The 24,025-nt window shown below is 31.5% G+C and overlaps 1 protein-coding gene across 2 annotated transcripts; it reads left to right on the top strand.

The window, feature by feature from the left end:
• The first annotated feature begins 111 nt into the window (after positions 1-111).
• Positions 112-22,036, top strand: soat2 (sterol O-acyltransferase 2). 2 transcript variants are annotated; one of them, XM_082136424.1, is made up of 16 exons: positions 112-241; positions 1,410-1,516; positions 3,782-3,834; positions 4,494-4,630; positions 4,722-4,772; positions 6,829-6,936; positions 7,026-7,299; positions 8,485-8,560; positions 9,100-9,184; positions 9,264-9,309; positions 13,432-13,561; positions 16,805-16,902; positions 18,322-18,420; positions 18,499-18,634; positions 19,422-19,567; positions 21,327-22,035. In XM_082136424.1, exons 2-16 carry the CDS (start codon positions 1,444-1,446, stop codon positions 21,378-21,380), a joined length of 1,566 nt encoding a protein of 521 aa, XP_081992550.1. In that variant the 5' UTR covers positions 112-241; positions 1,410-1,443; the 3' UTR covers positions 21,381-22,035. The 2 variants fall into 2 exon arrangements, with proteins under 2 accessions (XP_081992550.1, XP_081992551.1); XM_082136425.1 differs by lacking the exon at positions 112-241 and adding an exon at positions 288-317 and having other exon boundaries at positions 21,327-22,036.
• Positions 22,037-24,025: the final 1,989 nt, after the last annotated feature.

A 24,025-nucleotide genomic window follows, 5' to 3' on the forward strand; every position in this document is an offset into this window, starting at 1 on the left:
TACAAGAGCGTCTGGTTGACAACCAGAGGAATCGATTAATCTGAGCTCACACTCTATCATGTGCTTATACTTGTATATACAGTACAGTGAGTGACAGCAGAGTCTGTGAACACAGGGTCAGTGGAGCAGATTCAGTGTGTAAACAGATCAATGACGGTGTTGAGGACACTGAAGAGTAGAGCTCATATAAACACACGTACAGTCACAGCGAACGGGACAAAACCACTGGAGATCCGCCAAGGTGAGTCCGTCCATGTTCATTAACACTTCAGTCTTCGTTCTGATCATTACGATTCATTTTCAGTGAGTAAAAACAGGTACTGGCTATTTTATTATTTATAATAAATTATTATTGTAATATAAGGGTGAATCTCATGAAATCTGTCGGGAACATCTCCAGGTCATATTTCACTTAAAAAATAAATGACTAAATAAAGGAAAACTTATTTTGTTCTCAGAAAGCGTATTTTAGGACCATTTTTTTCTTTGTATTTTGATATTATATTCATGACAATCACATTTCCCTTCCAAATTCTTATACAAAAATAATGCTATATCATAAAGTGTATTATTTATTCATCACAGTGCAGCTATTACCAATGCTTTTGATTTGTAATAATTATATTAAAGTATTTTTACTGCAAAAAATAATAATTTATATATACATATACATACAATTTGAGCATTGCTTTTATTTGTAATAATTGTATTAAAGTAATTTACTGCAAAAATACTATAGAGTATATATATATATATTAATGCATTATTTTTTGGGGGGGCGGTGAAATATGATCTAGACATGTTTACCTGAAATTCATTCATAAATCCCTTCTTAGGAACGCTTATGAAGTTATTGTGTCTTTACAATTAAAAAGCAAATCAAATCTAGCAATCAAAGCATTCATAAATTCATAAAGTAAGAGATTCATAGGTATGAAATTAATTTCTTCATGAAGTGAGTTTTTCAACAAGTGACATCTGTGTCTGTCTCTGTTAGCATCATATCCAACATCATTTATCAGCCATAACCATAAATGTGTGTAATAGCATTCATTATATCTCTGTAAATCTGTGTGTCCATGACACTGAGGTCACATGTGACCTGCAGAAGTAGCTGAGATGTGTTTTCTAAACGTAAAGTACAATGAGGGTTTCTTTCGGTCATGAAACCCTCGTTCATAATCAGCGAACGGTCAAAGATTAGCCCTGTTTACATTGAGATGAGTAAACTAGCTTTAGTGAATATACTATAGCACAGGTAACTTCAGGTCAACATGTTTCAGCAGGGTTCAAAAGGTCAGATGATGCATTAGAACGAATCATCAAGAGCTTGTTCATCTCCACTGAAACATCTGCAACCATCATCATGTTTTTCATGCATCTAAATATAAAACATTGGTCTCTCCCAGACATTTCATCAGGACTCTGATCGATTAAAGCGTCATGTCAACACATGACACCAGAAACACTCGAGGCCGAGGAGCCACACACATGGAGAACGGCTCGATCACACAGCGTGAGTTCACACTGCTGACAAACGTTGTACATGTTTACATTAACCAATGTAAAGCACTATTATATTATGCATTAACCAATGCAAAGCACTATTATATTATGCATTAACCAATGTAAAGCACTATTATATTATGCATTAACCAATGTAAAGCACTATTATATTATGCATTAACCAATGTAAAGCACTATTATATTATACATTAACCAATGTAAAGCACTATTATATTATTATACATTAACAATGCACTTTTAAATTATTATACATTAACCAATGTAAAGCACTGTTACATTATTATACATTAACCAATGCACTGTTATATTATTATCCATTAACCAATGTAAAGCACTATTATATTATACATTAACCAATGTAAACACTATTATATTATTATACATTAACCAATGTAAAGCACTGTATTATTACTATACATTAACCAATGTAAAGCACTGTTACATTATTATACATTAACCAATGTAAAGCACTATTATATTATTATACATTAACCAATGTAAAGCACTGTTATATTACTATACATTAACCAATGTAAACACTATTACATTATTATACATTAACCAATGCACTGTTATATTATTATACATTAACCAATGTAAAGCACTATTATATTATTATAAATTAAACAATGTAAAGCACTGTTACATTATAATACATTAACCAATGTAAAGCACTATTATATTATTATACATTAACCAATGCAAAGCACTATTATATTATTATACATTAACCAATGTAAAGCACTGTTATATTATTATACATTAACCAATGTAAAGCACTGTTATATTATTATACATTAACCAATGTAAAGCACTATTATATTATTATACATTAACCAATGTAAAGCACTGTTATATTATTATACATTAACCAATGGAAAGCACTGTTATATTACTATACATTAACCAATGTAAACACTATTACATTATTATACATTAACCAATGCACTGTTATATTATTATACATTAACCAATGTAAAGCACTATTATATTATTATAAATTAACCAATGTAAAGCACTATTATATTATTATACATTAACCAATGTAAAGCACTATTATTATATTACACATTAACCAATGTAAAGCACTGTTATATTATTATCCATTAACCAATGGAAAGCACTGTTATATTATTATACATTAACCAATGTAAAGCACTATTACATTATTATACATTAACCAATGTAAAGCACTGTTATATTATTATACATTAACCAATGTAAAGCACTGTTATATTATTATACATTAACCAATGTAAAGCACTGTTATATTATTATACATTAACCAATGGAAAGCACTATTACATTATTATACATTAACCAATGTAAAGCACTGTTATATTATTATACATTAACCAATGTAAAGCACTATTATATTATTATACATTAACCAATGGAAAGCACTATTACATTATTATACATTAACCAATGTAAAGCACTGTTATATTATTATACATTAACCAATGTAAAGCACTATTATATTATTATACATTAACCAATGTAAACACTATTACATTATTATACATTAACCAATGCACTGTTATATTATTATACATTAACCAATGTAAAGCACTATTATATTATTATAAATTAAACAATGTAAAGCACTGTTACATTATAATACATTAACCAATGTAAAGCACTGTTATATTATTATACATTAACCAATGTAAAGCACTATTATTATATTACACATTAACCAATGTAAAGCACTGTTATATTATTATACATTAACCAATGTAAAGCACTGTTATATTATTATACATTAACCAATGGAAAGCACTGTTATATTATTATACATTAACCAATGTAAAGCACTGTTATATTATTATACATTAACCAATGTAAAGCACTATTATATTACTATACATTAACCAATGTAAAGCACTGTTATATTATTATACATTAACCAATGGAAAGCACTGTTATATTATTATACATTAACCAATGTAAAGCACTGTTATATTATTATACATTAACCAATGGAAAGCACTGTTATATTATTATACATTAACCAATGTAAAGCACTGTTATATTATTATACATTAACCAATGTAAAGCACTATTATATTATTATACATTAACCAATGTAAAGCACTATTATATTATTATGCATTAACCAATGGAAAGCACGGCTGTACTGTGTGTGTGTGTGTGTGTGTGTGTGTGTGTGTGTGTGTGTGTGTGTGTGTGTGTGTGTGTGTGTGTGTGTGTGTGTGTGTGTGTGTGTGTGTGTGTGTGTGTGTGTGTGTAGATGAGAATCACACGCGAATGAGAGAGATGACACAGAGAAACCAAGACATGGAGGTAAGACACTTCACTGCCGAAAACAACATGATCCTGCCTAGAAAACAAAGAAATAAAATCAATTTTGTTGTGTGTGTGTGTGTGTGTGTGTGTGTGTGTGTGTGTGTGTGTGTGTGTGTGTGTGTGTGTGTGTGTGTGTGTGTGTGTGTGTGTGTGTGTGTGTTGCTGAAATTAAAGGCATCAAATACCAATCACATTTTTTTATTACAACAATTATAGTAATATATCAGCATTTTTGTATTTGAGATTTAATGAAAATATCAAAATACAAAAATAGACACACATATATACATATATTATGTAAACACAAACTTTAATTTTAGAATCGATTTGACAGCACTAGAATAAATAAAATCCCAGTGGTTATTTTAAGAAAATAGATTTTCAATCCTTTTATATATATATATATATATATATATATATATATATATATATATATATATATATAAATTCTAAATATATTTTATATATTTTATATATTATATATCTAAATATATTTGCAAACAAATTTTTAATTTTAGTATTGCATATTGCAGTATTTATAGACCATGGTGATTTTTGCCTTTAATTTAAACTAAAAAAATTATAATTTTTAGAACAACCCAACAACATGATAGCTGGACTCAGACTGATCATATGAAACTGTATTTTCTGCTCAGAGGATGAAGGAGGCCGTGATCAGACATGTTCAGTCTCGTCTGAATGAAGTGTTGGAGCGAGCGCTCACTGACTCACTGCAGTCTCTGTCCACACACACACAAACACACACCGACAAGACGGAAAGCACCAATAACAGGTGAGAGTTTCTGTGATGTCACTTCCTGCCAATGCAGAAGGAGTCACATGCTTGAATAAAAGTGTTTCTGCACATATACTTTGATTTCCAGGCACAAACTGGAGGAGGGGAAGGTGTTTATAGCCAGATGCTCACTGCTGGAGTAAGTATTATTACTGACGTTTATGAATCGATAATCGAAAATCCTTAACCACCCTAGCAACGCCCTAGCAACCACCCACAAGACTGACAGCCTAGTAATAAACAAATAATTTGACAATTTAAAACTGCAAAACATCCTAAATGCCAAAGGTGAAAGGTCACGACTTCGTAAACAATTTCATAAAAATATTAAAACTTGTTTTAGATGTTCTTGACAATGTCACAAAGTCTGAAAAAACTGTAATTGTCATCAGTTTACTTTATTATTCTTCCACCACAATGAGAGTCTATGGCAGCCCTATGAACCGCAAGTAGGAAAGTGATGAAAATTGGCACACTTGTAGTGATGGTAATGAACAGTAATAAGACCGACTTTGGGGTCTCTAAGACCAACTCTATAGCGCCACCACCAGTTCAAAAATGCACTTTTCAAACGGTTATAACTTTTGAACGCTTTTATGTTGCAAACTTAATGTTGACTCAAAATTGGTTCAGAGACTGTATCTTAGCAAAACTTTGATCAATTGAAACGAAACTTGGTACACTTCATCAGAACCATGATCTGAGAACATTAAATTATATCAAATTAAATTAAATGTATATATATATATACAGTATATATATATATATATATAACATTAAACATAATTATTTATTTATGTGTGTGTGGGTGTGTGTGTATATAAATATATATAATTTATGTTTAATGTTTACATATATATATATATATATATATAATATAATTTATTTATATATATATATATATATATATATAAAAATGTAAACATTAAAAAAATTATATATATATATATATATATATACACACACACACACACACACACACATAAATAAATAATTATGTTTAATGTTTACACTTTTATAATAAATAAATTAAATATAAATTATATAATAAATTATATGTAATTATTTTATATATAATATATTTTAATATATAATATACATGATAATTAAATGATATCTAATTAGGTATATAATCAAAAATAAGTTAAATAATAATGAATGATGATGATTAATGAAAATAATAGAATATATATATATATATATATATATATATATATAGATAGTTTAGTGATTATCATTACTTAATATAAAATTATTTATAATAATAGGATATAATATAATAAATAATACATCATTACATCAAATACTATGAAGTTTAATAAATGAATGGTTAACAAACTGGGTTTTAATAATAATATATAATTTAATGACAATCACTATTTATATATTTTTATAATCTATAATATAATTAAATGAGATGTATAATCACAATACATATTTAATTTAATGATTATTAAATAAAAATAATAGACTATATATATATATAGTTTAATGATTATCATTATCTTCATTACATCTAATACTATGAAGATAAAACGTTTGTTAAATTAATGTTTAACGAACTGGGTTTTAATAATAGTGTGCCGGACCCGAAGCGATGCCCAGTGGTGTGTGTGCCAATGTTCATTTGAGGTTCAGGGTCCAAAGTCTGCTGCCAAATTAAACAAATACTAAATTATTGGCATCATATCATATTTGAACAGTTTGTCAGAAAATAGTGACCTTGGTGTCTATGGATTGCTCGTCTCACGCCCAATCAGAAGATATGATCCGAGGATAAACCATCGGTCGGCCATTTTGAATTTTGTCATAAATTGCACATTTTAAATGATCTGACATATCGGCACAACATTTCTGGTCATGGGTCCGAATCCTGTGGCACATGCCCAGATCGCAGGAGATACTGTGGCCAGAAGAGGTGCATCTGTTCCAGACATGGTGTCGTTCTAAGAATAATCGAATCTGAACTTGTTAAATATAGCATTTATTTGTTATTCGTTGCATTTATATGCAAAATGTAACTACTGAACCTCGGAAGCGAAGTGAAAGCGTGTCGTGTTTAAAAAAAAATGTCATTCTGTTTTTGCTCTTATGGCTCTGCACTGCTGTTGCTTCCCCTTAAGGCGTCAGCTATATTTATTATTATTATTACTTTAACCAAAAATGGCACAAAAGAAGTGTTCCTCTCTCTCCAGTGAGTTATTTGAGATCAGTCACATCAGGACCATCTACCACATGTTCATCGCAGCTCTGTTCCTGTTCATCATGAGCACTTTAGCAGTGGACTACATCGACCAGGGCAGGTGAGTGTGTGTGTGTGTGTGAGAGTGTGTAAGTATGTGTGTGTGTGTGTGAGAGAGCCTGACAGTGAGTGTGTGTGTGTATCTTTCAGGCTGGTTCTGGACTTTGATCTGTTCTATTACGCGTTTGGTCAGTTGGGGACAGTGGTCTGGGCCTGGACGCTCATGTTGAGCTACACTCTGCTCGGGCCGTACCACATTCTGCGGGTCTGGGGCGAACGGGCCCTCAGGAGCCGCTGGAGGACATGTGTGTGCGCGCTCACGCTGTGTGCTGCGCAGACGAGCATGCTGGGAATATTCCCTGTGTGTGTCGTTCTGCATTATCAGCTGCCGCCCGCATCACGATTCATCATCATATTAGAACAGGTACTGGGAATATACAATCGACAGGCTTTACTTAATCTACTTTATTATTACATTACATGCATATGTAATATATTTAAATGCACATGCATGTAATTTAATCAATTATCAATTTAGTTATATATATATATAATAATTTAATGATTTTTTTATGTTTAATGTTTACATTTTTATAATAAATAAATTAAATATAAATTAAATATAATAAATTATATGTAATTATTTGATATAGAATATATTTTAATATATAATCTACATGATAATTAAATGATATCTGATAATTAGGTATATAATCAAAAATAAGTTACATAATATACTTTAATGACAATTAAATCAAATAAATAGACTATAAATATATAATTTAATGACAATCATTTATAAAATATATAATATATTTTTGTATATAATCTACAGGATAATTAAATGAGATGTATAATCAGAAATATATTGTATATATAATTTAATGATTATTAAATAAAATCACTAAACTATATATATATACTGTATATAGTTTAGTGATTATCATTATTTAATATAAAATTATTTATAATAATATGATATAATATAATATTATTTATAATAATATAACATGATATAATATAATATAATATAATATAATATAATAATACATCATTACATCAAATACTATGAAGTTTAATAAATGAATGGCTAACAAACTGGGTTTTAATAATAATATATAATTTAATGACAATCATTATTTATATAATACATTTTTATAATCTATATAATTAAATGAGATGTATAATCAGAAATACAATACATATTTAATTTAATGATTAATAAATAGAAATAATAGACTATAGAAAAATAATAGAAAAAAAATATATATATATATCGTTTAATGATTATCATTATCTTCATTACATCTAATACTATGAAGATAAAACGTTTGTTAAATTAATGTTTAACGAACTGGGTTTTAATAATAGTGTGCCGGACCCGAAGCGATGCCCAGTGGTGTGTGTGCCAATGTTCATTTGAGGTTCAGGGTCCAAAGTCTGCTGCCCTTCGCCAAATTAAATAAATACAAAATTATTGGCATCATATCATGCATATCAAAGCAGACGTGCTCAAATAGTGGGTCAGAGGTCAGGGGTCAGAGGTCAGCGGCCTAATGGACACAACTGGGTAGATACAGTCCGACTAACTCCTGCTTTTACTCCACAGATCAGATTAGTGATGAAGAGCTACTCGTTTATCCGTGAAACCGTACCAGCCGTCCTCAAAAACACCACACAGAAGGGTAAGAGTGTTAAAGAGACACCAGATATCACTTCTGCTAGTGTGTGCAGGACACTATAGTTCATTAATGTAAGTGAGGAGAGCAAAATAAAGTAAACTGTGACATATTACACCAAATAATTCTTCATACAGTGACTACCTGTAACATTTATACAAATTTGGGACCAAATATTACTCAGACACTTTGAGCTGATCATGTTTTGCTGAAGTGTTTTTTCTTTAATTGCTAATGCTCTTTATACACACAGACTGAACAAAATGAAGCATTGCTTGGTGATTGGTTGAGCTAAACTGGTATTATCTAATTGTGTAGTTAAATTTAACAGCTGACAGATATTCAACATAATTCATGTGTGAGACAGTCTAACAGAAGGACGGACAAAACCAGTCAAATATCAACTGAGTTCTGCTCATATTTTAATACCATTTTCTAAACTATAGCGAATAAACTGTGATAATGTGAGAAATGTCTGAGTAAATGTTGGTTAGACTGTATATGTGTGAGTCGTAACGCTGATCTTCACGTCTGTTTCTCCACAGATAAATCTCAGCGATATCCGTCACTCTCCAGTTATCTGTACTTCTTGTTTTGCCCGACTCTGATCTACCGTGAGGTGTATCCGCGGTAAGCTCCTCTTGTTGAGCCACACAACTGTATTACACACTTACAAATCAATATCCTCACTGTTTGTTGTTCCCTTCAGAAACCCGTCCATCAGGTGGAAGTACGTCGGCATGAACTTCCTGAGGGTGGGATTGACTAACCGCTCACTCTAACACGTCTAAAACAAACCAAACATTAAAATCAAAAATGAGAAATTGTATTTTGCATAAAGAAAAGAAAAAGGTAAAAAGTTCAATGTTTTGAACTGTGACATTATTTTCTTGATAATTACACCCCTCAATTCTTATTACTTTTATACAGTGATGAAAATCAACAACATATTTTTTTAAATGGCACAAATTAAATTGACATGATCTGTACTTACAACTATACTTGACGATTAAAAAAAAAAACTTTATATATTTAACACATAAATGAAAGCACTCTCTCAGCTGATGTAGGCGTCAAGACCAACATATAAATAAATATAATAAATCAAATTAAAAAAGGTCTGCAGACGATCTTATACTCCGTCTGCCAGTATTATCAGGTGTTTGATTGTCTATTTATAAATAGATAAATAAATAAATAATAGAAAAATATAAATAAAATTGTAAAAAGGACATTAGAGTATATTTAACAAATAATATAAAAATATAATAAAATATAAATATAATTTAAAAAGGACATTAGAGTATATTTAACAAATAATATAAAAATATAATAAAATATAAATACAATTTAAAAAGAACATTAGAGTATATTTAACAAATAATATAAAAATATTATAAAATATAAATACAATTTAAAAGAACATTAGAGTATATTTAACAAATAATATAAAAATATTATAAAATATAAATACAATTTAAAAAGAACATTAGAGTATATTTAACAAATAATATAAAAATATTATAAAATATAAATACAATTTAAAAGAACATTAGAGTATATTTAACAAATAATATAAAAATATAATAAAATATAAATATAATTTAAAAAGGACATTAGAGTATATTTAACAAATAATATAAAAATATAATAAAATATAAATACAATTTAAAAAGAACATTAGAGTATATTTAACAAATAATATAAAAATATTATAAAATATAAATACAATTTAAAAGAACATTAGAGTATATTTAACAAATAATATAAAAATATTATAAAATATAAATACAATTTAAAAAGAACATTAGAGTATATTTAACAAATAATATAAAAATATAATAAAATATAAATACAATTTAAAAAGAACATTAGAGTATATTTAACAAATAATATAAAAATATTATAAAATATAAATACAATTTAAAAGAACATTATTTAAAAAGAACATTAGAGTATATTTAACAAATAATATAAAAATATAATAAAATATAAATACAATTTAAAAAGAACATTAGAGTATATTTAACAAATAATATAAAAATATTATAAAATATAAATACAATTTAAAAGGACATTAGAGTATATTTAACAAATAATATAAAAATATAATAAAATACAATTTAAAAAGGACATTAGAGTATATTTAACAAATAATATAAAAATATAATAAAATATAAATACAATTTAAAAAGAACATTAGAGTATATTTAACAAATAATATAAAAATATGACAAAATATAAATACAATTTAAAAGAACATTAGAGTATATTTAACAAATAATATAAAAATATAATAAAATATAAATATAATTTAAAAAGGACATTAGAGTATATTTAACAAATAATATAAAAATATAATAAAATATAAATACAATTTAAAAAGAACATTAGAGTATATTTAACAAATAATATAAAAATATTATAAAATATAAATACAATTTAAAAGAACATTAGAGTATATTTAACAAATAATATAAAAATATAATAAAATATAAATATAATTTAAAAAGGACATTAGAGTATATTTAACAAATAATATAAAAATATAATAAAATACAAATACAATTTAAAAAGAAAATTAGAGTATATTTAACAAATAATATAAAAATATAATAAAATATAAATACAATTTAAAAGAACATTAGAGTATATTTAACAAATAATATAAAAATATTATAAAATATAAATACAATTTAAAAAGAACATTAGAGTATATTTAACAAATAATATACAAATATTATAAAATATAAATACAATTTAAAAGAACATTAGAGTATATTTAACAAATAATATAAAAATATAATAAAATATAAATACAATTTAAAAGAACATTACAGTATATTTAACAAATAATATAAAAATATAATAAAATATAAATACAATTTAAAAAGAACATTAGAGTATATTTAACAAATAATATAAAAATATTATAAAATATAAATAGCCTACAATTTAAAAAGAACATTAGAGTATATTTAACAAATAATATAAAAATATTATAAAATATAAATACAATTTAAAAGGACATTAGAGTATATTTAACAAATAATATAAAAATATAATAAAATATAAATACAATTTAAAAAGGACATTAGAGTATATTTAACAAATAATATAAAAATATAATAAAATATAAATACAATTTAAAAAGGACATTAGAGTATATTTAACAAATAATATAAAAATATTATAAAATATAAATACAATTTAAAAAAGACATTAGAGTATATTTAACAAATAATATAAAATATAATAAAATATAAATAAATTTTAAAAGAACATTAGAGTATATTTAACAAATAATATAAAAATATAATAAAATATAAATACAATTTAAAAGGACATTAGAGTATATTTAACAAATAATATAAAAATATTATAAAATATAAATACAATTTAAAAAGAACATTAGAGTATATTTAACAAATAATATACAAATATTATAAAATATAAATACAATTTAAAAGAACATTAGAGTATATTTAACAAATAATATAAAAATATAATAAAATATAAATACAATTTAAAAGAACATTACAGTATATTTAACAAATAATATAAAAATATAATAAAATATAAATACAATTTAAAAAGAACATTAGAGTATATTTAACAAATAATATAAAAATATTATAAAATATAAATAAAATTTAAAAAGAACATTAGAGTATATTTAACAAATAATATAAAAATATTATAAAATATAAATACAATTTAAAAGGACATTAGAGTATATTTAACAAATAATATAAAAATATAATAAAATATAAATACAATTTAAAAAGGACATTAGAGTATATTTAACAAATAATATAAAAATATAATAAAATATAAATACAATTTAAAAAGGACATTAGAGTATATTTAACAAATAATATAAAAATATAATAAAATATAAATATAATTTAAAAAGGACATTAGAGTATATTTAACAAATAATATAAAAATATAATAAAATATAAATACAATTTAAAAAAGACATTAGAGTATATTTAACAAATAATATAAAATATAATAAAATATAAATAAATTTTAAAAGAACATTAGAGTATATTTAACAAATAATATAAAAATATTATAAAATATAAATACAATTTAAAAAGAACATTAGAGTATATTTACCAAATAATATAAAAATATTATAAAATATAAATACAATTTAAAAAGAACATTAGAGTATATTTAACAAATAATATAATAATATTATAAAATATAAATACAATTTCAAAAGAACATTAGAGTATATTTAACAAATAATATACAAATATAATACAATTTTAATACATTTAAAAAAGGACATTAGAGTATATTTAACAAATAATATACAAATATAAAAAATATAAATAAATTAAAAAAGGACATTAGAGTATATTTAACAAATAATATAAAAATATAATAAAATATAAATAAATTTTAAAAGAACATTAGAGTATATTTAACAAATAATATAAAAATATTATAAAATATAAATACAATTTAAAAAGAACATTAGAGTATATTTAACAAATAATATACAAATATAATACAATTTTAATACATTTAAAAAAGGACTTTAGAGTATATTTAACAAATAATATACAAATATAAAAAAATATAAATAAATTAAAAAAGGACATTAGAGTATATTTAACAAATAATATAAAAATATAATAAAATATAAATAAATTAAAAAAGGACATTAGAGTATATTTAACAAACACATTTCACTCCAAATTATTTTTATTTTCCGTCATGAAAATGATGGCACAGTACGAACCCCTACGAACCCCACAGTACGAACTGGTTGTAGAGCAGTGTTAGTGTGTTAGTGTTCACACACACACAGTGTCAGTCTCACCATGAGAGTTGGTGACGCTCGTGTTCCTCTGTCTCAGATCTTGGCCAGTCTCTTCTACCTGTACTTCATACTGGTGCGCTTGTGCATCCCAGTGTTCCGGAACAACAGCCACCAGCCGTTCAGCTCACGCTCACTCATCCTGATGCTGTTCCACGCCGCCTTCCCAGGTACACACACACACACACACACACACACACACACACACACACACACACACACACACACACACACACACACACACTGATGCTGTTCCATGCCGCCTTCCCAGGTACACACACACACACACACACACTCACTCATTCATCCTGATGCTGTTCCACGCCGCCTTCCCAGGTACACACACACACACACACACACACACACAAACACACTCATCCTGATGCTGTTCCACGCAGCCTTTCCAGGTACACACACACACACACACACACACACACACATTCATCCTGATGCTGTTCCACGCCGCCTTCCCAGGTACACACACACACACACACACACACACACACACACACTCAAATACACACGCTCACTCATCCTGATGCTGTTCCACGCCGCCTTCCCAGGTACACACACACACACACACACACACACACACACACACACACACACACACATTCATCCTGATGCTGTTCCACGCCGCCTTCCCAGGTACACACACACACACACACACACACACACAAACACTCAAATACACACGCTCACTCATCCTGATGCTGTTCCACGCCGCCTTCCCAGGTACACACACACACACACACACTCAAATACACACGCTCACTCATCCTGATGCTGTTCCACGCCGCCTTCCCAGGTACACACACACACACACACACACACACACACACACACACACACACACACACACACACACACACACTGATGCTGTTCCACGCAGCCTTTCCAGGTACACACACACACACACACACACACACACACTGATGCTGTTCCACGCCGCCTTCCCAGGTATACACACACACACACACACACACACACACACTGATGCTGTTCCACGCCGCCTTCCCAGGTACACACACACACACTCACTCATTCATCCTGATGCTGTTCCACGCCGCCTTCCCAGGTACACACACACACACACACACACACACACACAAACACACACACACACACACACACTCATCCTGATGCTGTTCCACGCAGCCTTTCCAGGTACACACACACACACACACACACACACACACACACTCATCCTGATGCTGTTCCACGCCGCCTTCCCAGGTACACACACACACACACACACACACACACACACACACACACACTCATCCTGATGCTGTTCCACGCAGCCTTTCCAGGTACACACACACACACACACACACACACACACACACACACACTCATCCTGATGCTGTTCCACGCAGCCTTTCCAGGTACACACACACACACACACACACACACACACACACACACATTCATCCTGATGCTGTTCTATGCAGCCTTCCCAGGTACACACACACACACACACACACACTATAACCAACAGTTACTACTTTGGGTAAATGTTAATTAATAGTCTGTTAATAGGGAGGGTCATAAGCATCTCAGTCGTTTGTGTTTTAACAACGTTTAGCTCAAGAATATTGATCCGGGAAGTTCGAAGAGCCTATGTGAATATTGCCAGCTTCACTGAACTCCTTGAGTTAAGCACTGACCGCATTGAGTTAAGCACTGACCGCACTGAGTTAAGCACTGACCGCATTGAGTTAAGCACTGACCGCACTGAGTTAAGCACTGACCGCACTGAGTTAAGCACTGACCGCACTGAGTTAAGCACTGACCGCACTGAGTTAAGCACTGACCGCACTGAGTTAAGCACTGACCGCATTGAGTTAAGCACTGACCGCACTGAGTTAAGCACTGACCGCACTGAGTTATGCACTGACCGCTTTGAGTTAAGCACTGACCGCATTGAGTTAAGCACTGACCGCACTGAGTTAAGCACTGACCGCACTGAGTTAAGCACTGACCGCATTGAGTTAAGCACTGACCGCACTGAGTTAAGCACTGACCGCTTTGAGTTAAGCACTGACCGCATTGAGTTAAGCACTGACCGCACTGAGTTAAGCACTGACCGCACTGAGTTATGCACTGACCGCACTGAGTTATGCACTGACCGCACTGAGTTAAGCACTGACCGCTTTGAGTTAAGCACTGACCGCTTTGAGTTATGCACTGACCGCACTGAGTTAAGCACTGACCGCACTGAGTTAAGCACTGACCGCACTGAGTTAAGCACTGACCGCATTGAGTTAAGCACTGACCGCACTGAGTTAAGCACTGACCGCACTGAGTTATGCACTGACCGCACTGAGTTAAGCACTGACCGCACTGAGTTATGCACTGACCGCTTTGAGTTAAGCACTGACCGCACTGAGTTATGCACTGACCGCTTTGAGTTAAGCACTGACCGCATTGAGTTAAGCACTGACCGCATTGAGTTAAGCACTGACCGCACTGAGTTAAGCACTGACCGCATTGAGTTAAGCACTGACCGCACTGAGTTAAGCACTGACCGCACTGAGTTAAGCACTGACCGCATTGAGTTAAGCACTGACCGCACTGAGTTAAGCACTGACCGCACTGAGTTAAGCACTGACCGCATTGAGTTAAGCACTGACCGCATTGAGTTAAGCACTGACCGCATTGAGTTAAGCACTGACCGCATTGAGTTAAGCACTGACCGCACTGAGTTAAGCACTGACCGCACTGAGTTAAGCACTGACCGCACTGAGTTAAGCACTGACCGCACTGAGTTAAGCACTGACCGCACTGAGTTAAGCACTGACCGCACTGAGTTAAGCACTGACCGCACTGAGTTAAGCACTGACCGCACTGAGTTAAGCACTGACCGCATTGAGTTAAGCACTGACCGCACTGAGTTAAGCACTGACCGCATTCCTTTATCCAGTCCAAGTTCAAACACTATGAAACGCTCCATTAACGTGCGGTGCTCTGAAACACTGCCAGCGGGACATTAAACAGGAAGTGTGTGTCCGAGCTCACAACAGGTTTTGCGTGGGAACACAAAAGATTTTAAAAAATAATAATTCTCCCATCCTAAATTTTTTTCCACCACCACGTCCCTTTAGGGGCTCCGTACACACACACACACACACACACACACACACACACACACACACACACACACACACTATGTCTTTGCTCAAATTCGACATGAAATAAAACTTCACTGTCTTAATATTTCTGATCTGATTCACCAGTACAAACTATTCATGAACTTTAATCAGACTGCAACAGTTCACATCCGAAATGACTTGCAATTTCAGATGATGTCACAAGAATGCGCAGCCTATATTAGTTAATATAAAGACAAACGGTTTATGTATGTATTATTCAGGCAGTGTGTGTGATCTGAGACTCGCTGTTGTGTTCAGGGATGCTCATATTAATGTTGGGCTTCTACGCGTTCCTGCACTGTTGGCTCAACGCCTTCGCTGAGATGCTGCGCTTCGCTGACCGGATGTTTTACAAAGTAAGTGATCTCTCATTAGCTTAAAGTAAATAATAAACATATAAACATATAGTTTCTATAAACATATAGAAAAGTTGTAAACACTTCACAATAAGGTTCTATTTGTTAACTACATTAGTTCACATGAAACAATGAAAAAGTAGTCAATAATTTTATCCCTTAAAACTCATCTTTGATCACCAAAATGACATTAAAAATCATGTCTTAAAATATCTTGAATGTAACTCGACACCCTTGCCTCATTTAGTATACGCGGTTCTATGAATATGCAAATGAGCCCCGCCTCCACTCACTCACTCAGCTCAGAGATCCACTGGTTGACGATCACACGTTGATCTGATTGGTTACAAGGTAGTTTGTGACGTCAGAAACAGCAGCGATTTCAAAGCGTGTGTTTGAGACTGTCTTTGGTTCACTGCAGTTTTAAGGAGGAAATACTCAGCAATGCTGTCGACTTATGAACTTACACATGGTTTGTCTTAAAGCGTATTAAAAACACCACATAGACACATAAACAACATTAAAAGCTGGATTTTCACCACAAGGAGACTTTTAACAGATGAGTTTTTAGTGTTTATTTATGTTTGCATTTGAACAACTTTGTGTGTTGTGTGTGTGTGCTGTTTGTTTCTTTCATTTTAATTTATCAATTTTAAATTTAAACATTTATAATTCTGTATTTTTATACATTTTGAAATTTCACAGCAGAAACATTTTATTTTATTTACAAATGTCATATGCAAGAATTGTTTGTTGTTTTGGTTACACTTTATTTTATGGTGTCATTGTTACAGTGTAATTATATATTTAAGTTCTGAGTAATATTAATCAACTACATGTACTTACTATAGGGTTAGGGTAGGATTAGGGTTTGGGGTTAGTTGCATGTAATTATGCATAATTTACTGTTATTACTATTGTAAGTACAAGTAAAATATGTAACAAGGACACTGTAAAATAAAGTGTTACCGTTGTTTTTATTTTGTTCATTATATAAAAGGAATCAAGTCAACTAAAGCTTCCGATGCCCATAAAACATTAGATTAAATTACTTTATTTTCTTTTTTATGTTATTTTATCATCTTTAAAAATATATTTAAAAAAAAAACGTTTTAAATGTAAAAATTTAGCATTTTAAATGTTTATAGTTTAAGTACAATTGGCGATGTCAATATCACAACTGCATAAATATTGTATTATTTTTTAAGGAGAAAATACTCAGCAATGGTGTCGACTTATGAATGTACACATTGTTTGTCTTAAAGCATATTAAAAACACCAAATAGACACATAAACTACATTACAAGCTGGATTTTCACCGCAGGGAGACTTTAAGATGAATAATGTAATAAATGCATTGCTTGTTGTTATTAACCAGTGCAGGTTCACAGGTTTAGAGTCTCGTCTCTCTCTCATCAGGACTGGTGGAACTCCACTTCTTTTGCCAATTATTACCGCACATGGAACATCGTCGTACACGACTGGCTTTATTATTACGGCTACAGAGACTTCCTCCGGGTGAGAACGAACACTCCTGAATCTCATACGTGTCATGTTTGAATGATTCTGACCTTGAGTCTGTCTTGATCTCCTCAGCTGTCGGGTTATAAACTCCGCTCGATGGCCACACTGTGTGTGTTTGCCGTTTCTGCATTCGTTCATGAATACGCCTTCACGATGGGCTTCGGCTTCTTCTACCCGGTGATGTTCTGCACATTCGCGGGTATCGGTGGTAAGAATGGTAGTTTAACTAATTGGTAATACTTTACAATAAGGTAATTATTAATTATTTTAAAGTGTTACCAACTATTTTTATGTATTGTATGTTTTTTGCTGCACTTACAGTCAAACCAACATTTATTCAGACACCTTCAACATTTCTCACATTATCACAGTTTATTCACTATAGTTTAGAAAATGGTAATAAAATATGAGCAGAACTCAGTTTGATATTTGACTGGTTTTGTCCGTCCTTCTGTTAGACTGTCTCACACATGAATTATGTTGAATATCTGTCAGCTGTTAAATTTAACTACACAATTAGATAATACCAGTTTAGCTCAACCAATCACCAAGCAATGCTTCATTTTGTTCAGTCTGTGTGTAAAAAGAGCATTAGCAATTAAAGACAAATCACTTCAGCAAAACATGATCAGCTCAAAGTGTTTGAATAATATTTGGTCCCAAATTTGTATAAATGTTACTGGTAGTCGCTGTATGAAGAATTATTTGGTATAATATGTCACAGTTTACTTTATTTTGCTCTCCTCACTTACATTAATGAACTATAGTGTCCTGTACACACTAGTAAAGAAAAATATCAAAAATGATATCTGGTGCTTTAATAATTTTTGGTTTGACTGATATCAGAGCATTCTAGGATTTCCTCATCCGTAAATTAATTAAATAAATACATACAAAGCCTTAAGATTTTGGCCAACATGAAATATCTAGACAGCATAATGACAAGTTAAAGAGCAGGCAGAAATGTGGTGATTTTTGTGTGTGTACCTTTCCAGTGGTGTTTAACTTCGCCATGAACGACAGCCGGAAGAGCCCGGTGTGGAACATCATCATGTGGGTGTGTCTGTTCATCGGTCAGGGCATCCACGTGTGTCTGTACTGTCTGGAGTGGTACGCGCAGATCCACTGCCCGCGCACTGGGGTGAGGACTCATCAGCGGGGAACACTGCTTACGCCACAGAATAAACAAACAACCAAAAAGATAATCACAACTTTTTATCTCAGTTTTTATCTCAGAACTTTTTCTCGTAATACTGAATTTACATCTCGCAATTCTAACTTTCTCGTAATACTGAATTTACATATCACAATTCTGACTTTTTCTCGTAATACTGAATTTACATCTCGCAATTCTAACTTTTTCTCGTAATACTGAATTTACTTCTCACAATTCTTTTTTTCTCGTAATACTGAATTTACTTCTCACAATTCTGACTTTTTTTCTCGTAATACTGAATTTACTTCTCACAATTCTAACTTTCTCGTAATACTGAATTTACATATCACAATTCTGACTTTTTCTCGTAATACTGAATTTACTTCTCACAATTCTTTTTTTCTCGTAATACTGAATTTACATATCACAATTCTGACTTTTTCTCGTAATACTGAATTTACATCTTGCAATTCTGACTTTCTCATAATACTGAATTTACATCTCGCAATTCGTACCTTTTTTCTCTTAATACTGAATTTACATCTCGCAATTCTAACTTTTTCTCGTAATACTGAATTTACATCTCGCAATTCGTACCTTTTTTCTCTTAATACTGAATTTACATCTCGCAATTCGTACCTTTTTTCTCTTAATACTGAATTTACATCTCGCAATTCTAACTTTTTCTCGTAATACTGAATTTACATCTCGCAATTCTGACTTTTTTTCTCACTGAATTTACAACTCGCAATTCTGACTTTTTTCTCGTAATACTGAATTTAAATTGACTTTTTTCGACTTTTTCTCGGTGTACAGAGTTTACATCCTGAAATTCTGCTTTTTTGTTAAAAAAATTTAGTAACCAACTTTTTTGTGTTAAAAAGGTCATTTACCTTTTTTATTCCGTGGCAGAAATAAGCATCCGACTTACCAGAACCCACTTCACTGCATCACAGCAGGATTCCCAGACCATCTTTAAGCACTGCACACGGCCAAAGCTCCCAAACGCCCAATAAAAACACTCACACTTGCGCTCTGATTAACGGATCACTGTTTGATCACAAAGGCTCACAGTGCAGATGTCGCTCAAAGACTGTGAAGATTAAGATCTGTCCAGGATTAGGTTACAAGTCCAGCAAAGCCAACTGAAGAGCACGCTGACAGATGGTGTAAGACAGCTCAGAAATAAAGAACAACAAAAAGCAGAGAGGAATGTAAAGTTATGAAATAACAAGAGATAGCAGAATAAAGGTGTCAAAAAAAAATTGTAGAACGGTACAAATAGTCATTTCAAAAAATGAAACATCCACTTGGTGGCACTGCAGGGTCACTTTGAGTAAATCACCATTTCTATGCAAGTCAACAGGGTTTGAAACAACACAAAGATGAGGAAATTATAAGAAAATATAAATTTTTGACTGAACAGTCCCTTTAAAAGCAAGCATTTCTTGCATTGCCATTCAGTAATAAAAAAAAGGACAAAAATACGATATATAAATTTTTTTTCTACCATCCAGTGCTTTGATTATCACTAACACTTAGATAGTTATAATGAAACGTTTCACGAAAAAGAAAACTCTGATTGGACACTGCATTAATGCGCTCAACAGGCTTCACTGTGATTGGCTACAACGCTGCAAATAGAAATGTGTAGATGTGTTTGCGCTCTCTTCAGAGTACAGTAATGCCATGAATCATATTTAACAGTATGTTCATAGTTTATGTTTGCATTTTCTCAAAACAGACGAGCTTCTGGGAGCTAGTGACGCCACGATCATGGACGTGTAATTACCAGTGACATCAGTACAAACATCACAGCGACTTCATCAGTGTCAATATTTACTTCAGTTAATGACCATGTGCTTTGTGAGGGATCAGGCATGACACATTATGAAATATGTTACATAACATACTTTCACATTTCATGCTTAATGAAGCACATCAGCCTCTCTGTAAATGCCATGAGTGTGTATATATTTTAATGAATGTAATAATGCACATTTATAAACAAACTTTTCTTTTAAACTATTAAAAATTGTACTGTTTAAGCTTATGGAACATAGTAAATGCAACTTATTTTATATTCTGAATTTATATTGTATTCTGAAAATACAAAAATCTGTACAATCGTAAATTAGTAAGTCATGAAATAAAAGTAAAATACCAATAAATCACGTTGGTTAGATGTTTATTCTGTTCATCAGGAGCAGTTTCCATGTTTCATTAACAGTTCTTGTTAGTGTTGTGTATCACCACTTGTTTTCATAACCCCAAAATGCCACTATTTTCACTTTGTGTTATTTTTGTAAATTTTTAAATGACTGGCGGCTCATACCAACATTCTATTAACAAAAACTAGTTTAGGACTGTTATTTAATAGCTTAACCTCATAGGGCTACTGTTTATTTAGCAGTATTAGTCATATTCTTACAATTTATGTGTATGTCAAGTAAAGGGAGACAGTACATGTGTGTGTGTGTGTGTGTGTATATATCAGGGATGGAAATTAACTTTTTTGTCCACAGGCCACTGTGGCTGGTGGATTTAAAAATCTACCAGCCACTCAATGTTTTTATCAGCCACTTTCTTGTTTTTAACCTACAATGTGTAACTGCATGTGAAAATTAATACTACAAGATCTACAATACTTAATCAGTTTATTTAATCTCAAGTCTCAATTAAATACTGACATTTTCTCTTTCGTTCTTATACACACACCAGGCAAGGTATTATGGGTGCGTTAGTAGGCCCACCCACTTCACTTTTCAACAGGCCCACCCAAAACTTGTCTTCAAAAAAAAATAAAAAGTTTATATATTCTAATTTTGTCAAGAACTATAAAAAATCGTCAATAAGATCATAATTTGTGCTAAAATAGTCTAAATGTTTAGTTTTAAATTTTTTAAAAAGCTGGTTATGTCTATCTTGATGTTTCTGCGCAAATTCAGCAGACGGGTTTGTTCCGATCAGAGCTCGTGAGTGGAGAACGCATTTCTGAATAGCTCGCTCATTCCGCAAGGTCGCTCGCTCAACCCAGAATGGCCTGATCCTGGTTCGAAAATATGTGGAATAGGGCTGCCTCCGAGTTAAAAAAAATTCTAGTCGACTAGTTGTTGTTCATTTAAGCCATTCGTGGACAAATCGCCCCTGTATATTATTTTAATTATGCTTAAATAGGCTATAGTCTACAGGATAATGCGCGTTTACGTAATATAGCCGCACTCAAGCGCACGACCGCACGCATAAAGCTTGCCACAAAGAACCGGTAAAAGTAATGAAAATTAATGCGTCTAAAATAGCAAGGAGACATTTAATTATTTATTAATAAACTGGTGTTTTGCGGATTCGCCATGAACGCCAGAGAGAAATGCACATTTCATATGGATTTCACAATCAGAGAGCCTATTTCTTTTGGTTTTGAATATTTTCGTTTAAAAGTAGACATTTCAAGCTTTCTGTAATATATAGCCTATATTTCTCAAATCTGTGAGGCACAAGCTGAGTTTCGGCGCTCTCCAGTTCACATGCAATGCAAGTGATCATGCCGGCGCCTTAATACATTGTCTGCTATATATTTTCTTATTATTTATTATAAATACAGTCAATTCGTTGATAAAACATTGATCAAAATTAAGATACAATTTATACAAAACGAAAATCTTTTAAAAAGAGCCTTTCTACAAAACAAAACTCAATGAAGTGGTCAAAATCATGTCTTACATGTCATGTCTCCAGACATATTTGCGCATCTCATGATGTAGGCCTATCATATCTTTCTCGGCGAACAGCGCCGTTGCTGGGAGGGCGCCAGCGCCTCTGCCTCGCGAGTGGATGATAGCCCTGAAGACGCCAATGGTAGGCTATACCTTTAGTGGTAGTATAGGTACCTTTTGTTAAGTTATACCTCAAGAGTCTTCGTAGCGCACTAAGAGACAACGGTATGATGCGTAATGGAGATTCCAAAGCGCTCTTCTTTGGTCAGAACCATGGAGAGCGATCGCGGATAGGTCCGTCCTATGCACCGACACTTTTTACAATGCAACAAAATATTTAAAGAGCATCAAGCTATTAAAATCTATATTTTATTTTATATTTTAATCTGTTATTTTATCAGTCATTTGTATTAGGTTAAACAGTGGTTGAATAACGGTTTTAATTTAACGTTTTTAATTTAAGGTCCACCTTGTCTCGTCGTAAACTAACCAATCTCGGGACTCCCCATTGTCTGCTTTTCTCCATCGTTCTTTAAAAAAACGTTTTTTTACCTTCGATGTAATGCCAAATTTTTTTGAAGGTGTGCCTCCTCTAAAAGTGTCCGCCGTCCATGTGAAACAGTATGCTATTTTTATTTACCCGCCACGGTGGCCGGTAGGTGAAGCGAGTTTACCCGCCACAACACAAAATCACCCGCATTTGGCTGGTGGCGGGTGCTAATTTCCATCC

Source organism: Leuciscus leuciscus (genome assembly GCF_965113295.1).
Source record: "Leuciscus leuciscus genome assembly, chromosome: 14".
Classification (NCBI taxonomy): Eukaryota; Metazoa; Chordata; class Actinopteri; order Cypriniformes; family Leuciscidae; genus Leuciscus; species Leuciscus leuciscus.

Bases quoted from the DNA above. Each gene is read 5' to 3' on its own strand.
- soat2 (XM_082136424.1), top strand. From the start codon at position 1,444: ATGTCAACACATGACACCAGAAACACTCGAGGCCGAGGAGCCACACAC. The intron at 4,631-4,721 runs GTGAGAGTTTCT...TTTGATTTCCAG, and splicing joins ACGGAAAGCACCAATAACAG to GCACAAACTGGAGGAGGGGA. The intron at 18,635-19,421 runs GTAAGAATGGTA...GTACCTTTCCAG, and splicing joins CACATTCGCGGGTATCGGTG to TGGTGTTTAACTTCGCCATG.